The sequence below is a fragment of the Barbus barbus genome, assembly GCF_936440315.1.
Source record: "Barbus barbus genome assembly, chromosome: 5".
Taxonomy (NCBI): domain Eukaryota; kingdom Metazoa; phylum Chordata; class Actinopteri; order Cypriniformes; family Cyprinidae; genus Barbus; species Barbus barbus.
The window spans coordinates 5,817,654-5,838,257 of NC_136733.1; the positions used below are offsets into that span (position 1 = coordinate 5,817,654).

Genomic DNA, 20,604 nt, shown 5'->3' on the forward strand with positions numbered 1-20,604 from the left:
AATATTAAAATATACAGTAACTGTATTTTTAAATACAACATTGGATTATTGAATTTTTTTATTAGCTAGTAAACTAGTAAAAACTACACATTTTGAACAATTATAGTTTTAAGCGTTGTATTAGCAGTTAGTTAGTATTCTACACTCTAAGAAAATTCTGTAAAAATAGGGCACAATCTACTGTTAATGTGAAGGAATTTTAAGTATTGATTTTTCACAGGTTTTTTTTTTTTTACCTGAATTTTAAATTACGCATTGTATTTTGTGTTTTTGGGGTTGAATGAATGAATGAATGATGCATTTATATAGCGCTTTTATTGTGTATTGCTGTACACCCAAAGTGCTTTACAATCATGTGTGTATGTGTGTGTGTATGTGTGTGTGTGTGTGTGTGTGTGGGGGGGGGGGGGGGGGGGGGGGGGGTCTCTCCTCAACCACCACCAGTGTGCAGCATCCACAGTACATCAGCACCAGTGCGCTCACCACACACCAGCTACAGGTGGAGAGCAGAGCGTGATAGAGCCAATCAAGTGGATGGGAATTACTAGGAGGCCATGATTGATAAGGGCCAGTGGAGGGAATTTGACCAGGACACCGGGTTACACCCCTACTCTTTACGAGAAGTGCCATGGGATTTTTAGTGACCACAGAGAGTCAGGACCTCGGATGAAAGACAGTGCTTTTTACAGTATAGTGTCCCCGTCACTACACTGGGGCGTTAGGACCCACACAGACCACAGGGTGAGCAATTATCTCACTAACACCTCTTCCAACAGCAACCTAGTTTTCCCAGGAGGTCTCCCATCCAGGTACTGACCAGTACTCAACCCTGCTTAGCTTCAGTGGGCAACCAGTTGGGCTGCAGGGTGATATGTCTGCGGCTGTGGGGTTACAGAGCTACAATGGATAATGAATAATGTCCTGGAAAATTACTAGCACCTTCATTTTTCTAGATATTTTTCTTACAGTGTACTAACTGATCAACAATCACAGGTACAAGGTGTATCATAAATGAACAATTATTCAATATTATTGTTAAATTGAACAATTGCAAATAGCAGCTAACTTAATGAATCTGCTAGGCAATTTTTTATTTCCTCTTGTGTAGTTTAGATGGAAAATGTGTGCCTCGAGTCACCTATCAAAAGTTTCTAAAAATTGCCAAATAAATTTTAAAAATGGCTAAATTTGTTGCTAGGTGCTTTTGGAATAAAAAGTTGCTAGGGTGGTGTGAAAAGTTGCTAAATTTAGCAACAAAATTGCTAACTTTTTCAAACAGGCGTCGCGACGGCCTCCCTCTTAGGGGTCCTCTAGGTGGAGACTGGATTTTTCAAGCCTTTATTCTTACCTTCTGTGCCCCGTGGTGACACGTGTACACGTTGATTGAGTATTTTATCAACTGAACGTGTTTATTGTACAAAATATGGACAAATGATTAAATACGAAAATACCTAAAATAGTATCATAATAGTTATAAGGGAGCATGGGTGACACCTAGCTGATCTTTTTGGTATTACACGTGTCCTCGGCAGGTGGAGGCCTTATTCTTTTCTCTTTTTTCTCTTTTATTTAATGTAATCAACACAATAGATTGCGTGAATAGTAAATCAAGGCACAATACATTGAGACAAAAGTATAAAGAAGAATCCAAGCAGCTTTGCATGCTTGTTTATTCATTTATTTCAAATGTGGAATTTTTTTATTTTTTTATTTAAATATTTTACTGGTGCATTACTTATGACATGTTGCTAGTTTTATAAAGTTTAAGTTAAAGTTTTGAAAGTTTTATAGCATTTAAATACGTTAAAAAGGTATGTACAGGTTACTGTAAATTGTAAACACGGTTTCTTGTATATTGTCATTATCCATGTGCATATGTTTAAATAACTGTTGATTACATTCTGTTGCTTTTACAAAAATAAAACATTAAACACACTATGTGGTCTTTGTCTGCAGCATAATGCTATTAAATGCTGCTTTTTGTTAAGCTTTTATTTTGATTTTTTATTATATATATTTTTTAAAAACAAAGTACTAATATTGAATTGCAACTCAAAGAAAATGATGCTTTATTTTTTATGAGTATACTGTTGATTTCAAAATATGGTATATTGGGAATTTACTCATCATATATGGAAAATTCTTTATTCACAAATGTAAATGGGCAGTGAATAAAAATAAGTCACTTCCTGTATACGTTAAAAGAAATAAGAAAAAACTACTTTGAAGCCTTTAATCTTTTTTTTTTTTTGTTATATATAATTTGAAATTATTTGTGCTTGTTTACTGACATGTCATTTTCTTCTTGCTTTTCCTATTTAATTTTCTTTATAGATTTAATTTAAATGTTATTGCCCTTGTATGTTCTTTTGTAAAAAAAAAAAAAAGAAAAAACCCAGTCGCTATAACAAGTTTTGATCAGGCATTTAAAACAGCTACCGCCTGGGTCCTGAAGGAGACCCGATCGCGGGTGGAGACCGGAGACTCGATTTCTCGCGACTGCAGCAACAGCTTCATTCTCAGGTCGGGAAACTGACAACAAGCGAACAGAGAAAAACAGAGAGAAATCTGCATCCATCCTGCCGAGTTTCTCTATCCGGTGGAAATATATCGATATATGTGATCTGAAGCGACAGTCATACGTTCAATCGGTGAGTTATTAGCGCGCTCTGTGCGGTTATTCGCGGGTTTGGGGCCGGTTTGTCGCAGGATGTCTCAGTGTTTGTGTCGCTTTGTTCTGAGCAGCAGCCATTTTTAATCGGCTCACACATCAACAAGTCCCCAGAAACCCCTCATTAACGCAATGATTACTCATTATACCAGGCGATGTTAATTAAACACCCGCGCTGCTGCGTTTTCTGTCCCGGTTTGAGGGTCGTTTTGTCGGATCTGGTGGAGTTTATACAACAGAAGCGGCTCGAGGCTAATGTCAATAGCATTGCTAAAGCCCTTAGAGAAGTCTGTGAAAATCGCTCTCGTTATAGTAAATATCGTTATTTATCAGCTCTCACGCTCGTGTTTACAGCCTCTAGTGTGTGATCGTGTTGACTTGGTGTGTGTGAAATGAGCAGTTTGTTTAATAATCAGGCGGAAGAGCCTCTGTTTACATCTCATGCTAGCTATACATTCACAGTTATCGTTGACAGATGTGTTAGCTTCGGAGTGTTTCATATTACATTAATACATCGCGTTGATTTTATAATAATCGCTTGTAAGAGCTCAGTTAACGTGTCAGTATTTCTCGGGGTTTTTTCGTAAAGATGTGCATTTCTCATGAGAGCAGATTTTATATCTCTGTCATGATTAATCTGAGTTTGGCACTGATGGTGATGATGATGGTCTCTTATAAGTGTGAGCTGTGCATCAGCCATTTTTGCAATTAGATAAGCAAGTACTGAGTAATATTAATAACATACACTTAGGGTTAGGATTTGGTTCAGGGTTAGTTGCTTGTAATTATGCATATCTTTCTGTTATTATTATATTAAAGGTGTGTAAGCTGAAACAGACATTGTAAAATATAGTGTTACCTTTTTATTGAAGGAGTAGTTAGCCCAAAAATGAAAATCTGCAGAAAATGTCCTCACCCTCAGGCCATCCAAGATGTAGATGAGTTTGTTTCTTAATAGGAACAGATTTGGAGACATTTAGCACTTGCCCATCAATGGATCCTCTGCAGTGAATGGGTGCCGTCAGAATGAAAAACATTTTACGCAAGTAATCCACACCACTCCAGTCCATCAGTTAACATCTCGTGAAGCCAAAAGTTGTGTGTTCGTAAGAAACAAATCCATCATGAAGGTGTTTTAACTTTAAACCGTTGCTTCTGGCTAAATATGATCAATAATCCATAATAATGCTTCTCCAGTCAAAAAGTTGTCTGGTCTGAATCAGGAGTAAAATCTGCATAGATCAAACACCGTATACAGTCCAAAACAGCTCTAAACAAATATGTGGGTGGATTTTGATGTGAGTGACAACTGGGGATGGCCTTTTTCATTGGAGGTAGCTTTTGGGTTCACAAGATGTTAGTTGATGGACTGGAGTGATGTGGATTATTCATGTTGTGATGAACCGGTATTGCTTTCCTCTGAAGAACACAAATCAAGATATTTTCAATGAAACCTGAAAAATATCTATCCCTCCATTGAAAGTCCATGTAACCCAAACTTTGATGTTTATAAAGACATTGTAAACTTAATATAAGAATGAAGTGGTTTCATCTTCTGAAGAGACACAATAGCTTTAATGCGAACAATTCAATTTAGGCTTTTATTCACATATGAACATTGTTCTCTACACATACAGTGAGATCTTCAGATATGAGAAATAGAAACTCTGTGTGCTTTCTTGATCCATGAAAACAACCCCAATTGGTTCTTGAGCTTCTGTTAACTATACATGATGTGCATACTTTAAGATGTCTTGAACATGTATGTTTCCCTTCTGCAGAGCTCATGCATGTCATTTTAGGTCACTGTCGCTGGTGTGCATCCAGCAGAGCATGTCTCAAAGAGAACATGCTTCCTCACTGAGACAGCAGGACACTGTTCATGTGAATGTTGATTTCACCTTCATCACCAGTCCAAGACTGTCTGAATGATCCCTGTGTGGTTTTTTTGCTAATTGAGGTTGATCGGAGTCATTATTCTGTCCAAGATTGTGTTTTGTTGTTGACTAGCTTTGAAATGTGTCTGAGCCGCATCCCCTTGTGCCTGGATGGAAAGATGACGTTTCTGTGGCTTAGAAACGATTATTCATCACAGTTCAGAGGATGTTTTGGAGAGACGTTGGTTTTTCTGCTAACAGTCGTGTCATTGTGTGTGCTTCTCCACAGAAACAGACGGTACTGAGGAAGAGGTGCAAAGAAAAATTTCCATACTCGATGACATTACATCGCAATGTCCGATCGTTTGGGGCAAATAACCAAGTCCAAGGATGGGAAAAGCAAGTATTCATCACTCAGCCTATTTGACAAGTACAAAGGGAAGTCAATAGAAACTCAAAAAACCACAGGTGAGACTCAAGCACTCCATATTCACATCCATATTCAAGTGCTTGTGGAATTGATGCAGACAGACTGCCATGTAAATCTGAAGTTCATTTGTTGTGTGTGTCGCAATGTTTGCTCTGCTTCACACACTGAAGCATGCGTGATGCTCATCTGTGTTTCACTATATGAACTTGTGAAATTCATCTGAGAATCATTTCACCGGTTCATTTAAGAAAACTGTCAGCAGATACACAAACTCAGAGATCTTACAACCCACTGTAATAAAAGTTCAGAAATATACTTCTATTGCACAGTAGAATGAACTTCTCAAAATATTAATACAGGTCATTTAAAAATGATTTATATTTAGGAATATCACAATTTTGTATCCATGATCAATTTAAACGGTAAACATTTTGTGCTGCACTGTTTGCTAAAAATTGAAGGAATTGTATATTTAATTTGATTTAAAATATAAAAAAAAACATAAAAAAAGTTGTATGCATTCATTTGATTACCCCTGTTTTTGATGCTGTATTAAATCATAAAACCAAAAATGTTCTGTGACAACACACAATTTCTGAAAATGTAAAACATTTCTTAGGGCACGGTTTTTGTTTAAATTAATACATAATCAAATTGTTAAAGTTTTTAGTTTGTTTGATTTAGTTATTTTGTTTTTTAAAATTTAAGTAAACCATTGAAATGAAATCCATGAAAATTAAAACTAAAATCATGTAATCTGATTTCATACAGCCATGCTTTAAATCTCAGATTGCTGAAGCAGATCTCGTGTGTTAACCATAATGTGCCAGTATTTGTGATGTATGTACACATGTCACTGATTTCACACCTCTCTCTCTCTCTGTCACCTGCAGTTGTTGCACGACATGGTTTACAGAGTCTTGGCAAAGTGGCCGCTGCCCGGCGCATGCCCCCTCCCGCTCACCTGCCGAGTCTGAAGTCTGAGAGTAAAGGAAACGATCCCAACGTGTTTATCGTGCCCAAAGACGGTACAGGATGGGCAAACAAACAGGATCAACACGATCCAAAGAGGTCAGAGCCAACGCCGCTGCAGCATCAGCAGTGCTGTCCATCACGCTCACTAAAACATCACTGTGTGTGAAGTGAATTGAAGGACAGATTGTGAGCCGTAGAGTGCTTTTCCTGTCTGTGTGTGTCAGTTTGTACAGCAGATGCGTCTGCAAGTCACACTGATTGTTGTGCAGAGCAGCTTATATTAAGAGAGGCTTGTGTGCAGAGAGAAAGAGAGATGCTCATCAAAGTGTTGGTTGCGTGTGAGTGTTTGGAGTTAATGAGGACATTACAGTCACTCTGTGTTGCTGTGAGTTTGTCTCATCCAGGCTAAAGCAACTGAATTAAAATGTTGTAAACGCTGTAGTCCAGCTAAAAATGGTACCAGCTGCAATTTTTATGTGTTCAATTACGCATCATGCTGCATACATGCAAAAACCCGATGCAGGGCTCAATAGTCTGACCCCCGGTTTTACAGACAAGGCTTAAACCTTGTCCTAGACTAAAATGTAAATCTGAGCTGTTTCAACTGAAAGAAACTTGCAATGACTGGTCTTAAAATATATCATTGCCTTTGTTTTGTCTCAAGATGCACACCAGTAATGTTTTTTCCTAAGGCACGTTTATAAAAATTACTTAAATGTCCTAATTGAACTATGGCATAATCCTGGTTTAGTCTAATCCCTGTCTGTGAAACCGGGCCTGAGTTTCACTCGTATTTGTGGCAAAAAAGGTTTGTGAAGAAATGGGTCAAAATTCAGTTTTTAATGTAAGTTGTGGTCATAAAGTCTTAAGTGGTATAACAAATGTTTAATTTAAAGAGGTTTTCAATTTGTGGATGGAAAAAATAGTTGTGTGATATAGTCTGTGATTATATTTCATAGAGCTGATTAGTTTAAATGTGAAAATTGCTTTATCAGGCATTATATGCAAGATGAAATGAAAATGACATCCAAAATTTTCTGAAAACAGTTGGTTTCCATCAGAAATACAGTGATATAAAAACACCCGCACTGGGTTTAGATTTTGAAACGTGCAGGGCTCAAAGCGTTCTCCCCACCCCCCAACCATTAGAAATTCCAACAAAAGTTGTACTCTTTCTTTTAACTTACCTTCGAATGTTTAGTCATGTTTATTTTGTGCTGAAACTTAAAGTGGAGGAGATGATCAGTTCATGTGCTGCCTCTTTTATTGAGGTGCTACAGCGATCTGTCACTCCACATTAAACGGCGCCAAAACGGCATTTATTGTTTGGATACCGCAATGCAATGGACTGAATTTGGAATCTGAGACTTTGTTTCATATTAAAAGTAACAAAGCACATTGCTTATTGCAATATATTGGATGGGAGGTGCCATTCAACGTTCTGTCTATTAACTGAAAACAGGCTCGACTAATTGATTCTTGGGATTTAAGAATCGATATTGTTACGTAAAAATGAGAGCCGATTAATATCGAGAGATCGATATTTTTAAATAATTTTTTTACCCAGCTCTGCTAAAATACATGTAAAATCACCAACAACCTTAAGAAAGCTGAGGTGATGGTTTTACCATCTAATGTCCGCAGGAGACAGACACAGAATTACAGAGGCTACACAGCAAGATGCAAACCTCTGATCAGCACCAAAAATAGAAAGGCAAGATTAGAGTTGGCAAAAAAGCACAAAAGGTGAGCCAGAAGAGTTTTGGAACAGTGGAGTTTTTTTGGGCAGAGGAGACAAAGATTAACCTTCATGTGTGTGATGGGAAAGCAAAAGTGTGGAGAGAAAAAATGCAAATGATCCTAAGCATACAACCTCACCTGTAAAGCGTGGTGTTGGTGGTGTCATGGCATGGGCATGCATGTCTGCCTGTCTAGAACAGGCTCGCTCAACTTTATTGAAGACTTCATGAATGATGGTGATAGCAGAATGAATGCAGAAGTGTACAAAAACATCTTGGCCATCAGTGTTCAAGAAAATGTCACTTGGCTCATCAGAAAGCGCTTCATGTTTCCACCGGACAATGACCCAAAACACCCTGCCAGTTCAGTCTAGAGTTTATCAGGGCAAAGAAATCGAAGGTCTTAGCCCAAGTCAATCTCCAGATTGAAATCTTATTGAACATCCAGCTGAAGAGGAGACTAATAGCAGAAACTCCCCAAAACGACACATTTGGCTTGGCTGTATTAAAGGCTGGGAAAAGCTTTTCAAAGGATGAGACCAGGAGTCTGGTGATTATCTCTGGGTTGCAGACTCGCTGCTGTGATTGTAATCAAGGGCTTTGCAAATAAATATTAGCTTTTAAACTTTTACATTTGCTTTGTTCCATTGTCCCAATACTTATGCTCACATCAGATAGAAGTGGTGTCAAAATTAATCGTAGCATCGATGCATCGCGATGCAGAAGTGGACCATAATCGATTATAGTCTACTGACATCATTCACATACGCGCTTGTAATGCGAGTATTAATAATGCACTCTCTATTTTTAAATCTGAGATCTGGGCACATTGTGGAAAAACCAAGCTTGATGCGGGAAAAAAAATACTCAGAATAATGGATTCTGAGCTTGGCTATAGATCTGTGCATTAGTGTGAATGCAGCCTGTTAAAACTGCCACTGTCTATGATCTCATCAGTAATAGGAAAAAAAAAAAACCCATAACTATGATTGTCTGTAAACTTTTGAATACTTAAAAGCACTCTCAGATATGGAAAGTACTTTGTTTATCACTTGTATCACTTGCTTGTATGTTTTATAATAAAAATGCACAAAATAAATTTGATATAATCGTGATGCATCGTGATATCAAATTGAATTGAATTGTAGACAAGATAATCGTAATCCAATTGAATCGTTAAACCAGTGCCGATTCACACCCCTATCAGATAGGGGGATGAAACACTTAAAGTGCTGTCCTAGGGGGCAGTCGTGGCCTAATGGATAGAGAGTCGGACTTGTAACCCGAAGGTCGTGGGTTCGAGTCTCAGGTCCAGCAGGGATTGTAGGTGAATAACCAACACTCTCTCCACCCTCAATACCACGACTGAGGTGAGACCCTTGAGCAAGGCACCGAAGCCCCAACTGCTCCCCGGGCACCACAGCATTGGCCGCCCACTGCTCCGGGTGTGTGTTCACTACTGTGTGTACACTTGGATGGGTTAAATGCAGAGCACAAATTCTGAGTATGGGTCACCATACTTGGCCACACACCATTTCCCTTTCCATTTTTATTTGGTGAAACATGTATGTTGAAACGGCTAATAATGAAATGTGACGTTCTGTAGTTTTGGTGTTATACTGTGTGTGTGTGTGTATATATATATCTCACACAGAGTTCAAAATAAAAGTAATTGCACAATTATTTGATACAGATTAAAGCAGAAGTATTTAAAAACCTAGTTTAAGAATTTTGCTTAAATGTGTGCTTGTATTCTTCCACATTATTTGATCAATTTTAACCACGTCCCTAAAATCTTATTTTTGATGTGTCCATGAATTGTTTAACTTGGGAGCACACAGGCCCATTTTTTGAGGAAAAAAGTGGAAAGTTCTAATGCATCTCTATTAGAACTGCGCAAGACAAGTAAACAAACTGAGTCATGGATCTTCAGTGTGTTTTATCAGTGCTACATGTTGAAGGTCACTTCAAACGGCTGAAATGACTATGGTCTTCATGCTCAAAAGCTTAGATTTGCAGTGAGGTGAATGCTTTCTTTAAGAGTTATTTTTATTTTTTTTTTATCCACGGGCTGTAACTGAGTGATTTATGTAGTCATGTGAAATCTTTTGCTGGTTATTTAAATACATACTTTGTTCTCAAAATACCCAGGTCTATTTCTGGATGCAAATGGCCATCACACAATGTCTGAATAGTGTCTGTTTCCTCCTGTAGTTCCGTTGCATCATCAGCACAGCTGCCGGAGTCGCAGCCACCGCTGGCTTTACAGAAATCGGTCTCCAATCTTCAGAAGCCCATGCCAATAACCAGCCAGGAGGTACAGACGGCACGGCACGTTCATCATCTCTTCATAGTGTTTACCTGATGGTAATGTCATGGTGTCTGATGTCTGCTGAATGTGTTTCTGTCCCTCTAGAGCACAAGTACAGGTGGACCAAAGCAATGGGCACAGCTCAATGGAAAGGCAGTAGATCAAGATGGTAATCATCCATTTATTCTGATCAGACGTGTTTATTGTGATGTCTTGCTTTATACTTGTTTGGATCTGTTGTCCAGGTTTAAAGGTCTCAAACCGACTGCAGCCCTTCTCTCACGAGGAATTTCCGACGCTGAAAGCAGCAGGCGAACAGGACAAGGGTGGCAAGGAAAGAAGCGTCTTCGATCCGTCGTATGGGCCCGGACCAAGCCTCCGCCCACAGAGTGAGTCCTGCTCTGCACGATAAAACATTTAGATTATTTAATTTCCGATATTTAATTGTAACAGTAGAAAAGAACATGTACATAATCATCTTCTAAACTGCATTCCTGCCTTTACCCGACTCACTATGCACAAGCCAGCCATAATGATTTCTATTCAGAGCTATCAGGTTTGACGCTGGGAAATGTCAGACTTCTGTTATTTTGTCATTGCATGTTTGCATCATGTAGTGCAGGGCAATATACTGGTTCAAATGGTAAGCCGGTTTGAATTAAGGACATGGAATGAATAAAAAAAACATGATATGGAATAACGGAACAAGTGCCTAAGCAACATAGCGTTGTGAATTGAGAGGAGTTCAATGTTAACTGCATACACTTCTGACTAATGTTTAGAGAACGATTTAGAACATGCAACTAGTTATTTAACTGGGCAAATAAACAAACTGTAAACCGGTTGTCAACAGAACCCAGAGACTGAAGATAAAATGCAAAGAGGACAATATCCTGCAGCAGGCAGAGCAAACTCGCTTCATGCGTGAAATATCAGAAGAAAATCATAAATACTGAATTGGTGGTGAGGGTTTATATGAATGTATCTCGGGGACCTTTCCCGATCCTGCCCGCCCTCTTACTCCCACTTCGCTTCCTGTCAATTCTGATCTGTCCTGTCACAATAAAGACAAAAATGCCCCCCCCCCCATTAAAAAAAAAAATATATATATATATATATAACTCCGGTTGGAATAGTCTGAAAGAAGAAAGTAATACACACCTAGGATAGCTTGAGGGGGAGTAAATCATGGGGTAATTTAAATTTTTGGGTGGACTATCCCTTTTAAAAACTGTGATACAGATTTCTGGTCAGACCGCCCAGCACAATACCATGTATGTGCTCAGATTGCAGTTTTTAATTTTGGTGTAGCTGCTCAGATTTGCTCGGATATGGTGATCAATAAACAACCTTCAGTAGTGTCCTTTTATTACTCAATATATACTGTCATGATGTATAAAAACACAAGATTGACGAATGAGATTTTATTGCGTTATGTATTGACCCCTAAATGCCCAGATCTTTTTTCATTCGTGAACCAAAACATTTTTCATAAAGCTAAACACAAAGGCAGAAACACTATATTTGAAGACGCAGTGCAGTATTATTTCTGTTGTATTACAGATGTGTTGAAATATCTGGTTACACTTTATTTTAAGGTGTCCTTGTTACAGTGTAATTATGTTTAAGTACAGAGTAATAATAATTGACTACAAGTACTTACTATATGGTTTGGATTAAGATTAGGGTTTGGCTTCTGCATGTAGTTAAGTATAATTTATTGTTACACACGTTACATGTACTTACCATTATAACAAGGACTCCTTAAAAAAAAAATTGTTACCAAATATCTATAAAACTATCCCTAAACTTTGGCGCAGTTTCGTAACCAGGCATGAAAACAGGGTCACAAAACACTGTCAGTGTCTGTATAGATTTCTTTGTCTGCTGTAGGAATGCACTTAAAATGACACAAAATGAAAGGGAAAATAAACCAAAAGGTCCAGAAATGCAACTCTGGCAGATCAGGAAAACCTTGCCATGTAGAATTGAAACAATAGCTGATTGGGATATTTGGCAGAAAGAACATTTTCAGTTGATTTGTTTGAAGAAATCCAGTGCTTGATTCAGTGTTTGTGTACACATACAACATATGTTGTTCAACTTGTATTTAAATGTTACTATGAGTTTGATCAATATCTTTCAGTGTTTTGTCTATTTACACAGCGTATTCATGTGTAAATAAGTGTTTTTTTTTAGCAATATTACCATTGAGAATATTTTGAATTAGTTTTATTAATATTTTCTGTCATTTTAATGGTTTTATAATTTTGCGTGTTTGTCTTTTTTTTTTTTTTTTGTACATTTAAAGTAAATGAAAATTAAATGTTGCCTTGGCATATAGCTGATATAAGTGTAATTTTTATTTAAGTTAATTTAAAATAAATTTAAGTTTATTTCAAGTAACAAATGCCCATGGTTTTATTTGGCTTGAAAAACCACTGGCGTGAATGAGCTGTTTGTTGATGTCTCAATGTGATGTGCTGATGTTGTGTCATTGTCAGATGTGTCGAGCTGGAGGGAGGGCGGTGGGAGGAACCTGCAGCCCCCGGTGCTGTCTGCCGCCCCGTCCTGCACAGACACGGACACCAAGAGCAGCGGCTCAGCTGAGACCACCACTCCTCTTCCTCCCCCCTCCTCATCCTCATCCTCCTCCACTTCCACTGTCTCTGCCCAGTCCTCTGATGTGAAGGAGCCATCACTGCGGCCCGCTCAGCCCGTGCAGCGCAGAGCCGCCCCATCAGCACTCCAGTACCAGCACCACACCACCACCACATACCACGACATGCTGCCTGCCTTCGTGAGTCTCTGCCCATCATATGAATCCAGTGTGCTGTGCTTTCTCTAATAAAATGCTTACTGGCTCTTTGTTTGTCAGATGTGCCCTAAAGAGACTCGTGACGCTCCGGGCTCCTCAGATCACGGGCCGACCACTGTGGTTGCCCCTGTGCGCTTTGAATCCAGGTTGATCTTCAGACCAGCGTTCTCTGCACCGGAGCCCGTCAAGTGAGTATTGTGCTAATTACCGCGGTCAGGAACGCTTGCTGTGCAGTAAGGAAGGCTCACTCTTAGGGATGTAATGATTAACCACAAGCCGGTTGTGTATATATATATATATATATATATATATATATATATATATATATATACACTTCTTGAAAGCTTACACTTTTCTCTGTGTGTAAACCAACACATTTAACTGCTTATCAATTTTATATATATATATATAAAATTGATAAGCAGTTAAATGTGTTGGTTTACACACAGAGAAAAGTGTAAGCTTTCAAGAAGTTTGGACTTGAATAAAGAGAACTTTCATTTAACCTTTTCACAGGCATTCTGTTTTCATAGTTAGACAGATATCGTGATGTATCATTATATGATTGTCTAGTGTTACGTACCCCGTTTTAAAGTGCTCATAGGGAAGGGGTTAAGCAACATAACAAGGACACGTGAGACCACAGATATTGATCAAACTTTTTATTAACAGATCTAGACGGCTCACGTGCCACTTTCGGCAACAATTAACGTGCATTAAATCATTAATTCAAATAAACACAACACGAAACAACCATAGCAAAAACAAACCAATTAACAGCTCAACCAGAAAACACAAACAACAAACACACCGCTCATCCGAGGCTGACTTGCATTAAGACGGGCACGAAACTCGCTGAAGACAGCGCTTCGTAAAAGGTGGCTGATCCGCGGGAACAAAGAGCTTCCAAACGAGTGCGAGTCTTGCTCTCAACCAAGCCAGGAAATCACTGTCCTGGCCATGCGCTGGAAACAGGGAGACGCCAACACAATCTCGATTCCCCCTCATATCCAATTCAGCGCTCACTAAACAGGCCACAGGTGTAACAGGGCGGAGCTCAACCTCGAGATGACAGAAAATAACCAGATTTATACAAAGAAAAACACAAAAATAAGGACAAAGTAACTTTGACCGTAACACCTCCCCCCTAAAGACAGAAGCAGTTTTTGTTATTTTCCCCTTCAACCTTTTAAAAAGTTTGAGAAACTGGTTCTGAGAAAAACAAAATTAACACCGTGATAAAGCATCCGCCACCACATTTTCAGATCCCTTTTTGTGCCGAACGGGTTATGGTCAGTATAGACCGTAACAGGAAACATACTGCCCCCTACATACACATCAAAGTGCCTTAATGCCAATAAAAGTGATAAAGTTTCTTTCTCAATGGTCGAATAGTTTAACTGAGAACGGTTAAACTTAGCAGAGAAATAGGAAACTGGATGGAGTAACCCGTCAGCACCCTCCTGTAGAAGGACAGCTCCCCCTCCAACGGCACTAGCGTCAACCTCCAAGTAAAACGCACGGGACACCTCTGGAGCAGAGAGAACAGGAGCACTACAGAGAAGAGATTTGGCAGACAAAAATGCCTGGTGGCAGTCATTAGTCCAATTAAAATCAACTTTCGGACTACACAGTCTTGTCAATGGTGCAACGACACTGGAGAAATTTTTGCAAAAACAACGGTAGTATCCCACCATACCAAGGAACCTACATAGCTCTCGCCTCGTTGTAGGGATTGGATATTCGAGTACAGCGGCGATCTTTCCGTCCAACAGTCTTACTTGGCCGTTCCCCACCTGTTTCCCCAGGTAAGTAACCGAAGCTTTAGCAAATTCGCACTTTTTAAGATTTAATGTAAGGGACGCAGCGGATAAACGACGGAACACTTCATATAAAGACAGCAAATGCTCATCCCAAGTAGACGAAAAGATGACTACATCATCTAAATAAATGTTACAATTCGGAACATCACCTAGAACTAAAGACATCAAGCGCTGAAATGTAGCGGGTGCGTTCCGTAAACCGAATGCCATACACGTATATTGAAGAAATGAATCTGGTGTAACAAACGCGGATATCTCCGACGCACGCTCGGTTAACGGCACTTGCCAATAGCCTTTTAAAAGGTCCAATTTCGTAATATACTTTGCGGTACCAAGACTATCAATACAATCGTCGATACGCGGCAGAGGGAAAGCATCTGGTACGGTGACGGAATTAACCTTTCTGAAATCAGTGCAGAAACGAAAAGACCCATCGGCCTTTGGCACTAAAACGCAGGGGGAACTCCAAGCACTACTGCTGGGAACCGCAAAACCATTTTCCAGAAGATACGTCACTTCATGCTTCATTGCTTCCCTTTTATTTACTGGACAACGGTAGGCATGTTGTTTAATAGGCAATGTGCTACCGACATTAATATCATGCGTGATAACAGAAGTACCGGAAGGAACGTCGTTGAACAGGTTAGGAAAACTCTTCAACAATTTCTGTATGTCCTGCTGCTGTTCAGTGGACAAATAAGAAAGTTGTGAGGAGAGTGTTAATAAAGCCTCAGAGTTTTTCAAACAACCGCCTCTTAAGATTTCCATCGACACATTTAATCCATCATCGATGTCCTGCATAGGCAAAAGATGAGTAAGCAATGAAACGTGCTCTCTTGCTTCAATTGCTGAGTCACATACAGAAACATTAGTAGTCTCCCCCTCATCCATAACATCACGAGATGCATACCGTTTTAGCATGTTTATGTGACATAAGCGAGTTTTTCTTCGCCGTTCTGGAGTATGGATTATATAACCAGTCTCACCTACTTTACTTTGAATCACGTAGGGACCGGAAAATCGCGCAGTGAATGCAGACCCAGGAGCAGGAATTAATACCAGAACTTTCTCTCCTGGCAGAAAGTTACGCCCAACTGCTTTCTGATCATAACAACGTTTCATTTTCGTTTGAGAAAGAGAAAGAGCTTCTTTAGCAAAAGTGCAAGCTTTACGCAACCGTTCGCGAATACGAGAGACTAGATCAATTACATTAGTCTTCTTGGAAAGGCTTGTACAAAGAAGTTCTTCTTTTAACATTTTCAAAGGACCCCGAACATTATGGCCAAAGACCAATTCTGAAGGGCTAAACCCCAGCGAGTCCTGTCGTGCTTCACGCACAGCAAATAACACAAAAGGAACCCCATCGTCCCATTCGTTCTCGATGCAGTATTTACGGAGTACAGATTTCAAAGTTTGATGCCAGCGTTCCAGTGCCCCTTGGGATTCTGGATGATGTGCACTGGACACAACGTGAGAAACTCCTAGCGCTTTTAAAGAACTGCGAAATACTCGAGACATAAAATTTGAACCCCGATCTGTTTGAACAGTTCTTGGTAATCCAAAGGTTGTGAAGAATTTCGTGAGAGCTTTCGTGACAGACTTAGCAGTTATATTCCTTAAAGGAATCGCTTCTGGAAAACGAGTGGACACACACATAATCGTCAACAAATATTGACACCCAGACTTAGCACGAGGGAGTGGTCCTACGCAATCCACCAAAACGCGTTCAAAGGGTTCTCCCACAGCAGGTATCGGACAGAGAGGGGCAGGTGGCACCACCTGATTTGGCTTTCCTCCCATCTGACAGACGTGACAGGTCTTACAATACTTGGCAACATCGGTTCTTAACCCTGGCCAAAAGAAGTGCTGGAGCACCCGATTATAGGTTTTATTAATCCCCAGGTGTCCAGACCAAGGATGATCATGAGCCAAGTTTAATACAGACTGTCGGAATTTTGAAGGAACCACAATTTGATGTACCACATCCCACTCATCTGCCTGCTCGGGGCTCAAGGTTCTACCCCATTTGCGCATTAACATGGAGTCTTTCCAATAAAAATTGTAATTACGCGGCGTCAGTGAACTTTTTTCAGCACTCACACGATATTTCTCCAAAGTTGGGTCACTTTTCTGCGCATCAATCAAGGCTTTGCGTGAGATTGACATGTTAGTGACAAGATTAAAATTAACAGAAGGATGAGGATTCGATGTAGCCGCATCCACAGATTCTGGAAAAGATTCATTTTCTAAAATATCTGAAAAAATGGAATCGTTAAGACAATGTTCTTGGGAATCACGTTTTGCTCGAACTCGGGTTGTAACGGCACTACTTGAAAACACATCTGGCAAAGTTTCAACAAGTGCATCAGGCTGCATTTCAGCAACAGGAAGGTTCGTCACTTGTACAGCAGGCAAGACTTTACCGCCGGCAATATCATTCCCCATGATGAAATCTACTCCCTTCACAGGTAAAGATGGACGAACTGCAACCTCAAAACATCCAGATACCAATTCGGAAGTTACCCATACCCGATGAAGAGGAACGGTTATGTACCCCATTTCAATACCCTGCACAATAGTGCTGGTTTCGCACGCAGAGTCCCCACAAAAATCCAAAGTGCTCGCTAAAATAAAAGACTGCGAGCCTCCAGTGTCACGTAAAATTCGAACAGGTTTTCTACCATTATTTCCATTAGTCAATGAAACGCATCCATTGAACACAAAAGGCTGAAAACACGAATCAGGTGCAGAGAGAGTAAAAGGCGAAGGTAATGTTTGTACTAAAACGGAACCTCGAGCCTGAACAGACAATGATTCTTGTCGCTCTTGTTTTCGTTTCAGACAACGACATTCTGCCACCACATGCCCAATTTTATGACAATAGGAACACTCCTTACGCGATTTTAGAGTGGAAGGAACCCATTTGGTTTTACAATCGGAGAAACTCTCATTGTCTAACGGTACATTGTCACTCGCATGCTTAAACACAGTCTTGTGCAACAACATATACTCATCTGCTAACACAGCAGCTTGTTGCACCATATTGACTTTTTGTTCGTTTAGGTACAACGCAGTACGTTCAGTGACACAGTTTTTAAATTCTTCAATCAACATAAGCTCTCTCAATGAATTAAAGTCCGTAACCTTACACGCTTTTATCCAGCGATCAAACAATATGCCCTTCTCACGAGCAAACTCGACGTAGGTTTGAGATACTAACTTCTTTGTGTTACGAAAACGTTGCCGGTAATGCTCAGGAACTAATTCATACGCCCGTAAAATGGCAATTTTCACTGCCTCATATTGAACGCTCTCTTCCAGCGAAAGAGACGCACATACTTCTTGTGCCTTACCTGTCAGTTTACATTGTAACATTAAAGCCCAAACCTCATTTGGCCACTTCAAAGCGCTCGCAATACGTTCAAAAGCTTGAAAATACGCTTCAATTTCTTTTTCACGGAAAACTGGAACAAGAGCGATATTTTTGGCCACATCAAAATGAGTTAACGGCACCACTACAGACTCTGTCTCATTACCAGCCGACACAGAATTACTAGAAACAATAGTCGAATTTGACGGTGCAGCAGCGGTCTCGGAGCCACCATTCAAATTAACAGAGGTTTTAGAAATCAATTGTTCAGGTGGATCACGAGCAGTTTGTAACTCCAACTGCCTCAATCGCACTTTTGTTTCAGCATCAATTCGGTATTTTTCGATCTGGTGTTTCAACTCGTCTTGTCTTGCTTGAGCACGGTCTTGAGTCTCTAATTGTAACCGAGCTAACCGGAGCTTTAAACGCCAATCGGTACGGAGCTCAGGCGATGCCTCCGAAGAAAGTGAAACAGGCTCAAACTTAGGCATAGAAAAAGGTGGACCTACCTCCCCACCAGGGACAGTAACTGGAGTAACTTGATCACCGACAGATCCTCGTGAAGGTGAACTTCCCGCAAAGTCAACAGCTAGTTCAGCTGCCGGCGTAGAAACAGCATCCATAGCAGAAAATACTCCTTTGTCAATCAAAGCAGACATTAAACAAACCTTTATCTCGGCTTTACGTTGTGTTTTAGAAATCGAAATTTCATAGTGTGAGCAATCAGAACTAAATCATTTTTCCGACATACCTCTAACCCCTCAACACTAGGTTGATCTATAAACTGATTTAAATCAAATGTTGCCATAATAAAACAAAACAAGGAGTAAATAAAAAACGAAAGAGATCCACACACACTCCGGTCCTACCTACCTACCCAGAAAACTAACTACATCTAGCTAGTCTTCAGAGGGTACCGATTGAGAGATTACTCTCTCCCCCGGAATACCTCCAAACACAACAAACTAAAATAATAAACGAAAACAATAAACAGCAAACCGTAGTCAGAGCTGGCGCGAAGCACAGCCCTGCCGGCTTACTCTAACTAACCGGAGAATGCGTTGGCCATCCCAAATTTGCTTACAACGTAACAAATAAATTACAACGAATTCTCGGGAAACAACAATAACTAAACATTACAATAAAGTTATTGTAATCCCGGACGAGCCCCCATTTATGTTACGTACCCCGTTTTAAAGTGCTCATAGGGAAGGGGTTAAGCAACATAACAAGGACACGTGAGACCACAGATATCGATCAAACTTTTTATTAACAGATCTAGACGGCTCACGTGCCACTTTCGGCAACAATTAACGTGCATTAAATCATTAATTCAAATAAACACAACACGAAACAACCATAGCAAAAACAAACCAATTAACAGCTCAACCAGAAAACACAAACAACAAACACACCGCTCATCCGAGGCTGACTTGCATTAAGACGGGCACGAAGCTCGCTGGAGACAGCGCTTCGTAAAAGGTGGCTGATCCGCGGGAACAAAGAGCTTCCAAACGAGTGCGAGTCTTGCTCTCAACCAAGCCAGGAAATCACTGTCCTGGCCATGCGCTGGAAACAGGGAGACGCCAACACAATCTCGATTCCCCCTCATATCCAATTCAGCGCTCACTAAACAGGCCACAGGTGTAACAGGGCGGAGCTCAACCTCGAGATGACAGAAAATAACCAGATTTATACAAAGAAAAACACAAAAATAAGGACAAAGTAACTTTGACCGTAACACTAGCAATATATTGATTATCGCAGAATCACTGTATCGTGATATTATCGTTAACGTGAGCCATGTATCGTGATTATATCGTATCGTGAGGTACCCTGCAATTCCCACCCCTATTAGCAGATGCTTTTATCCAAAGCGACTTACAAATGAGACCCAATAGAAGCAATCAAAACCAACAAAAGAGCAATAATATGCAAGTGCTATATTAGTATATTATTATTATAGTGTTTTATTTCAATTTCACAAAGAAACATGCAGCATTTTGTCCAAGCCAAGTAAAAGGACACATTTAATTTATAATTTGTCTTAAATCTCATTTTCTAAAAAAACACAATTTTGAATCGAATCGTGAATTGAATCGTGAGTTGAGTGAATCGTTACATCCTTACTCACTGTCATCTTATGTAAATGGCTGTTTTTCATTTCACAGTGGTGATTTAAGAAGAGAGGCCCGTTTCCCCCGTGTCCCTCCACGCCCCTCCACTCGCCCGATCCGCCGCCCAGGAGATCGATCTACCCGTCCTGCCATAATCAACCCTGAGGACCTGAAGGACCTTGATGAACTGGACAACGACTGTGAAGATGGCTGGGCAGGTGAGCGCTCGCTTTCTTTATTAACAACAGATGAGTTTTTTTTTTTTTTTTCACCAATTGTCATAGTGACCGACCGGTGTCTGTTCTTCAGGTCTTCATGAGGAAGTGGATTATAGCGAGAAGCTTAAATTCAGTGACGATGAGGAAGATCATTCCCCTTGTGAGAAGAATAAGATCTGGTGAGCTTTTCTTTGTTTTAAAGCTGTGCGTGTGGTGTGAAAGCCACTTGAGTTGGAATTGAAGCTCATTCTGGTG

General features: G+C 40.0%; 1 protein-coding gene across 1 annotated transcript in view; it reads left to right on the top strand.

The window, feature by feature from the left end:
- Positions 1-2,472: 2,472 nt before the first annotated feature.
- The window catches only part of LOC306870028 (protein PRRC2B-like), a 37,222-nt gene continuing 19,090 nt past the window's right edge, over positions 2,473-20,604 (top strand). The window contains exons 1-10 of the mRNA XM_079417058.1: positions 2,473-2,651; positions 4,838-5,016; positions 5,872-6,049; positions 9,907-10,009; positions 10,109-10,172; positions 10,249-10,392; positions 12,508-12,803; positions 12,882-13,009; positions 20,186-20,349; positions 20,441-20,528. Of these exons, the coding sequence (XP_079273184.1) occupies positions 4,902-5,016; positions 5,872-6,049; positions 9,907-10,009; positions 10,109-10,172; positions 10,249-10,392; positions 12,508-12,803; positions 12,882-13,009; positions 20,186-20,349; positions 20,441-20,528 (1,280 nt within the window). The 5' untranslated portion in view covers positions 2,473-2,651; positions 4,838-4,901. The remainder of the gene's footprint in view (positions 2,652-4,837; positions 5,017-5,871; positions 6,050-9,906; positions 10,010-10,108; positions 10,173-10,248; positions 10,393-12,507; positions 12,804-12,881; positions 13,010-20,185; positions 20,350-20,440; positions 20,529-20,604) is intronic.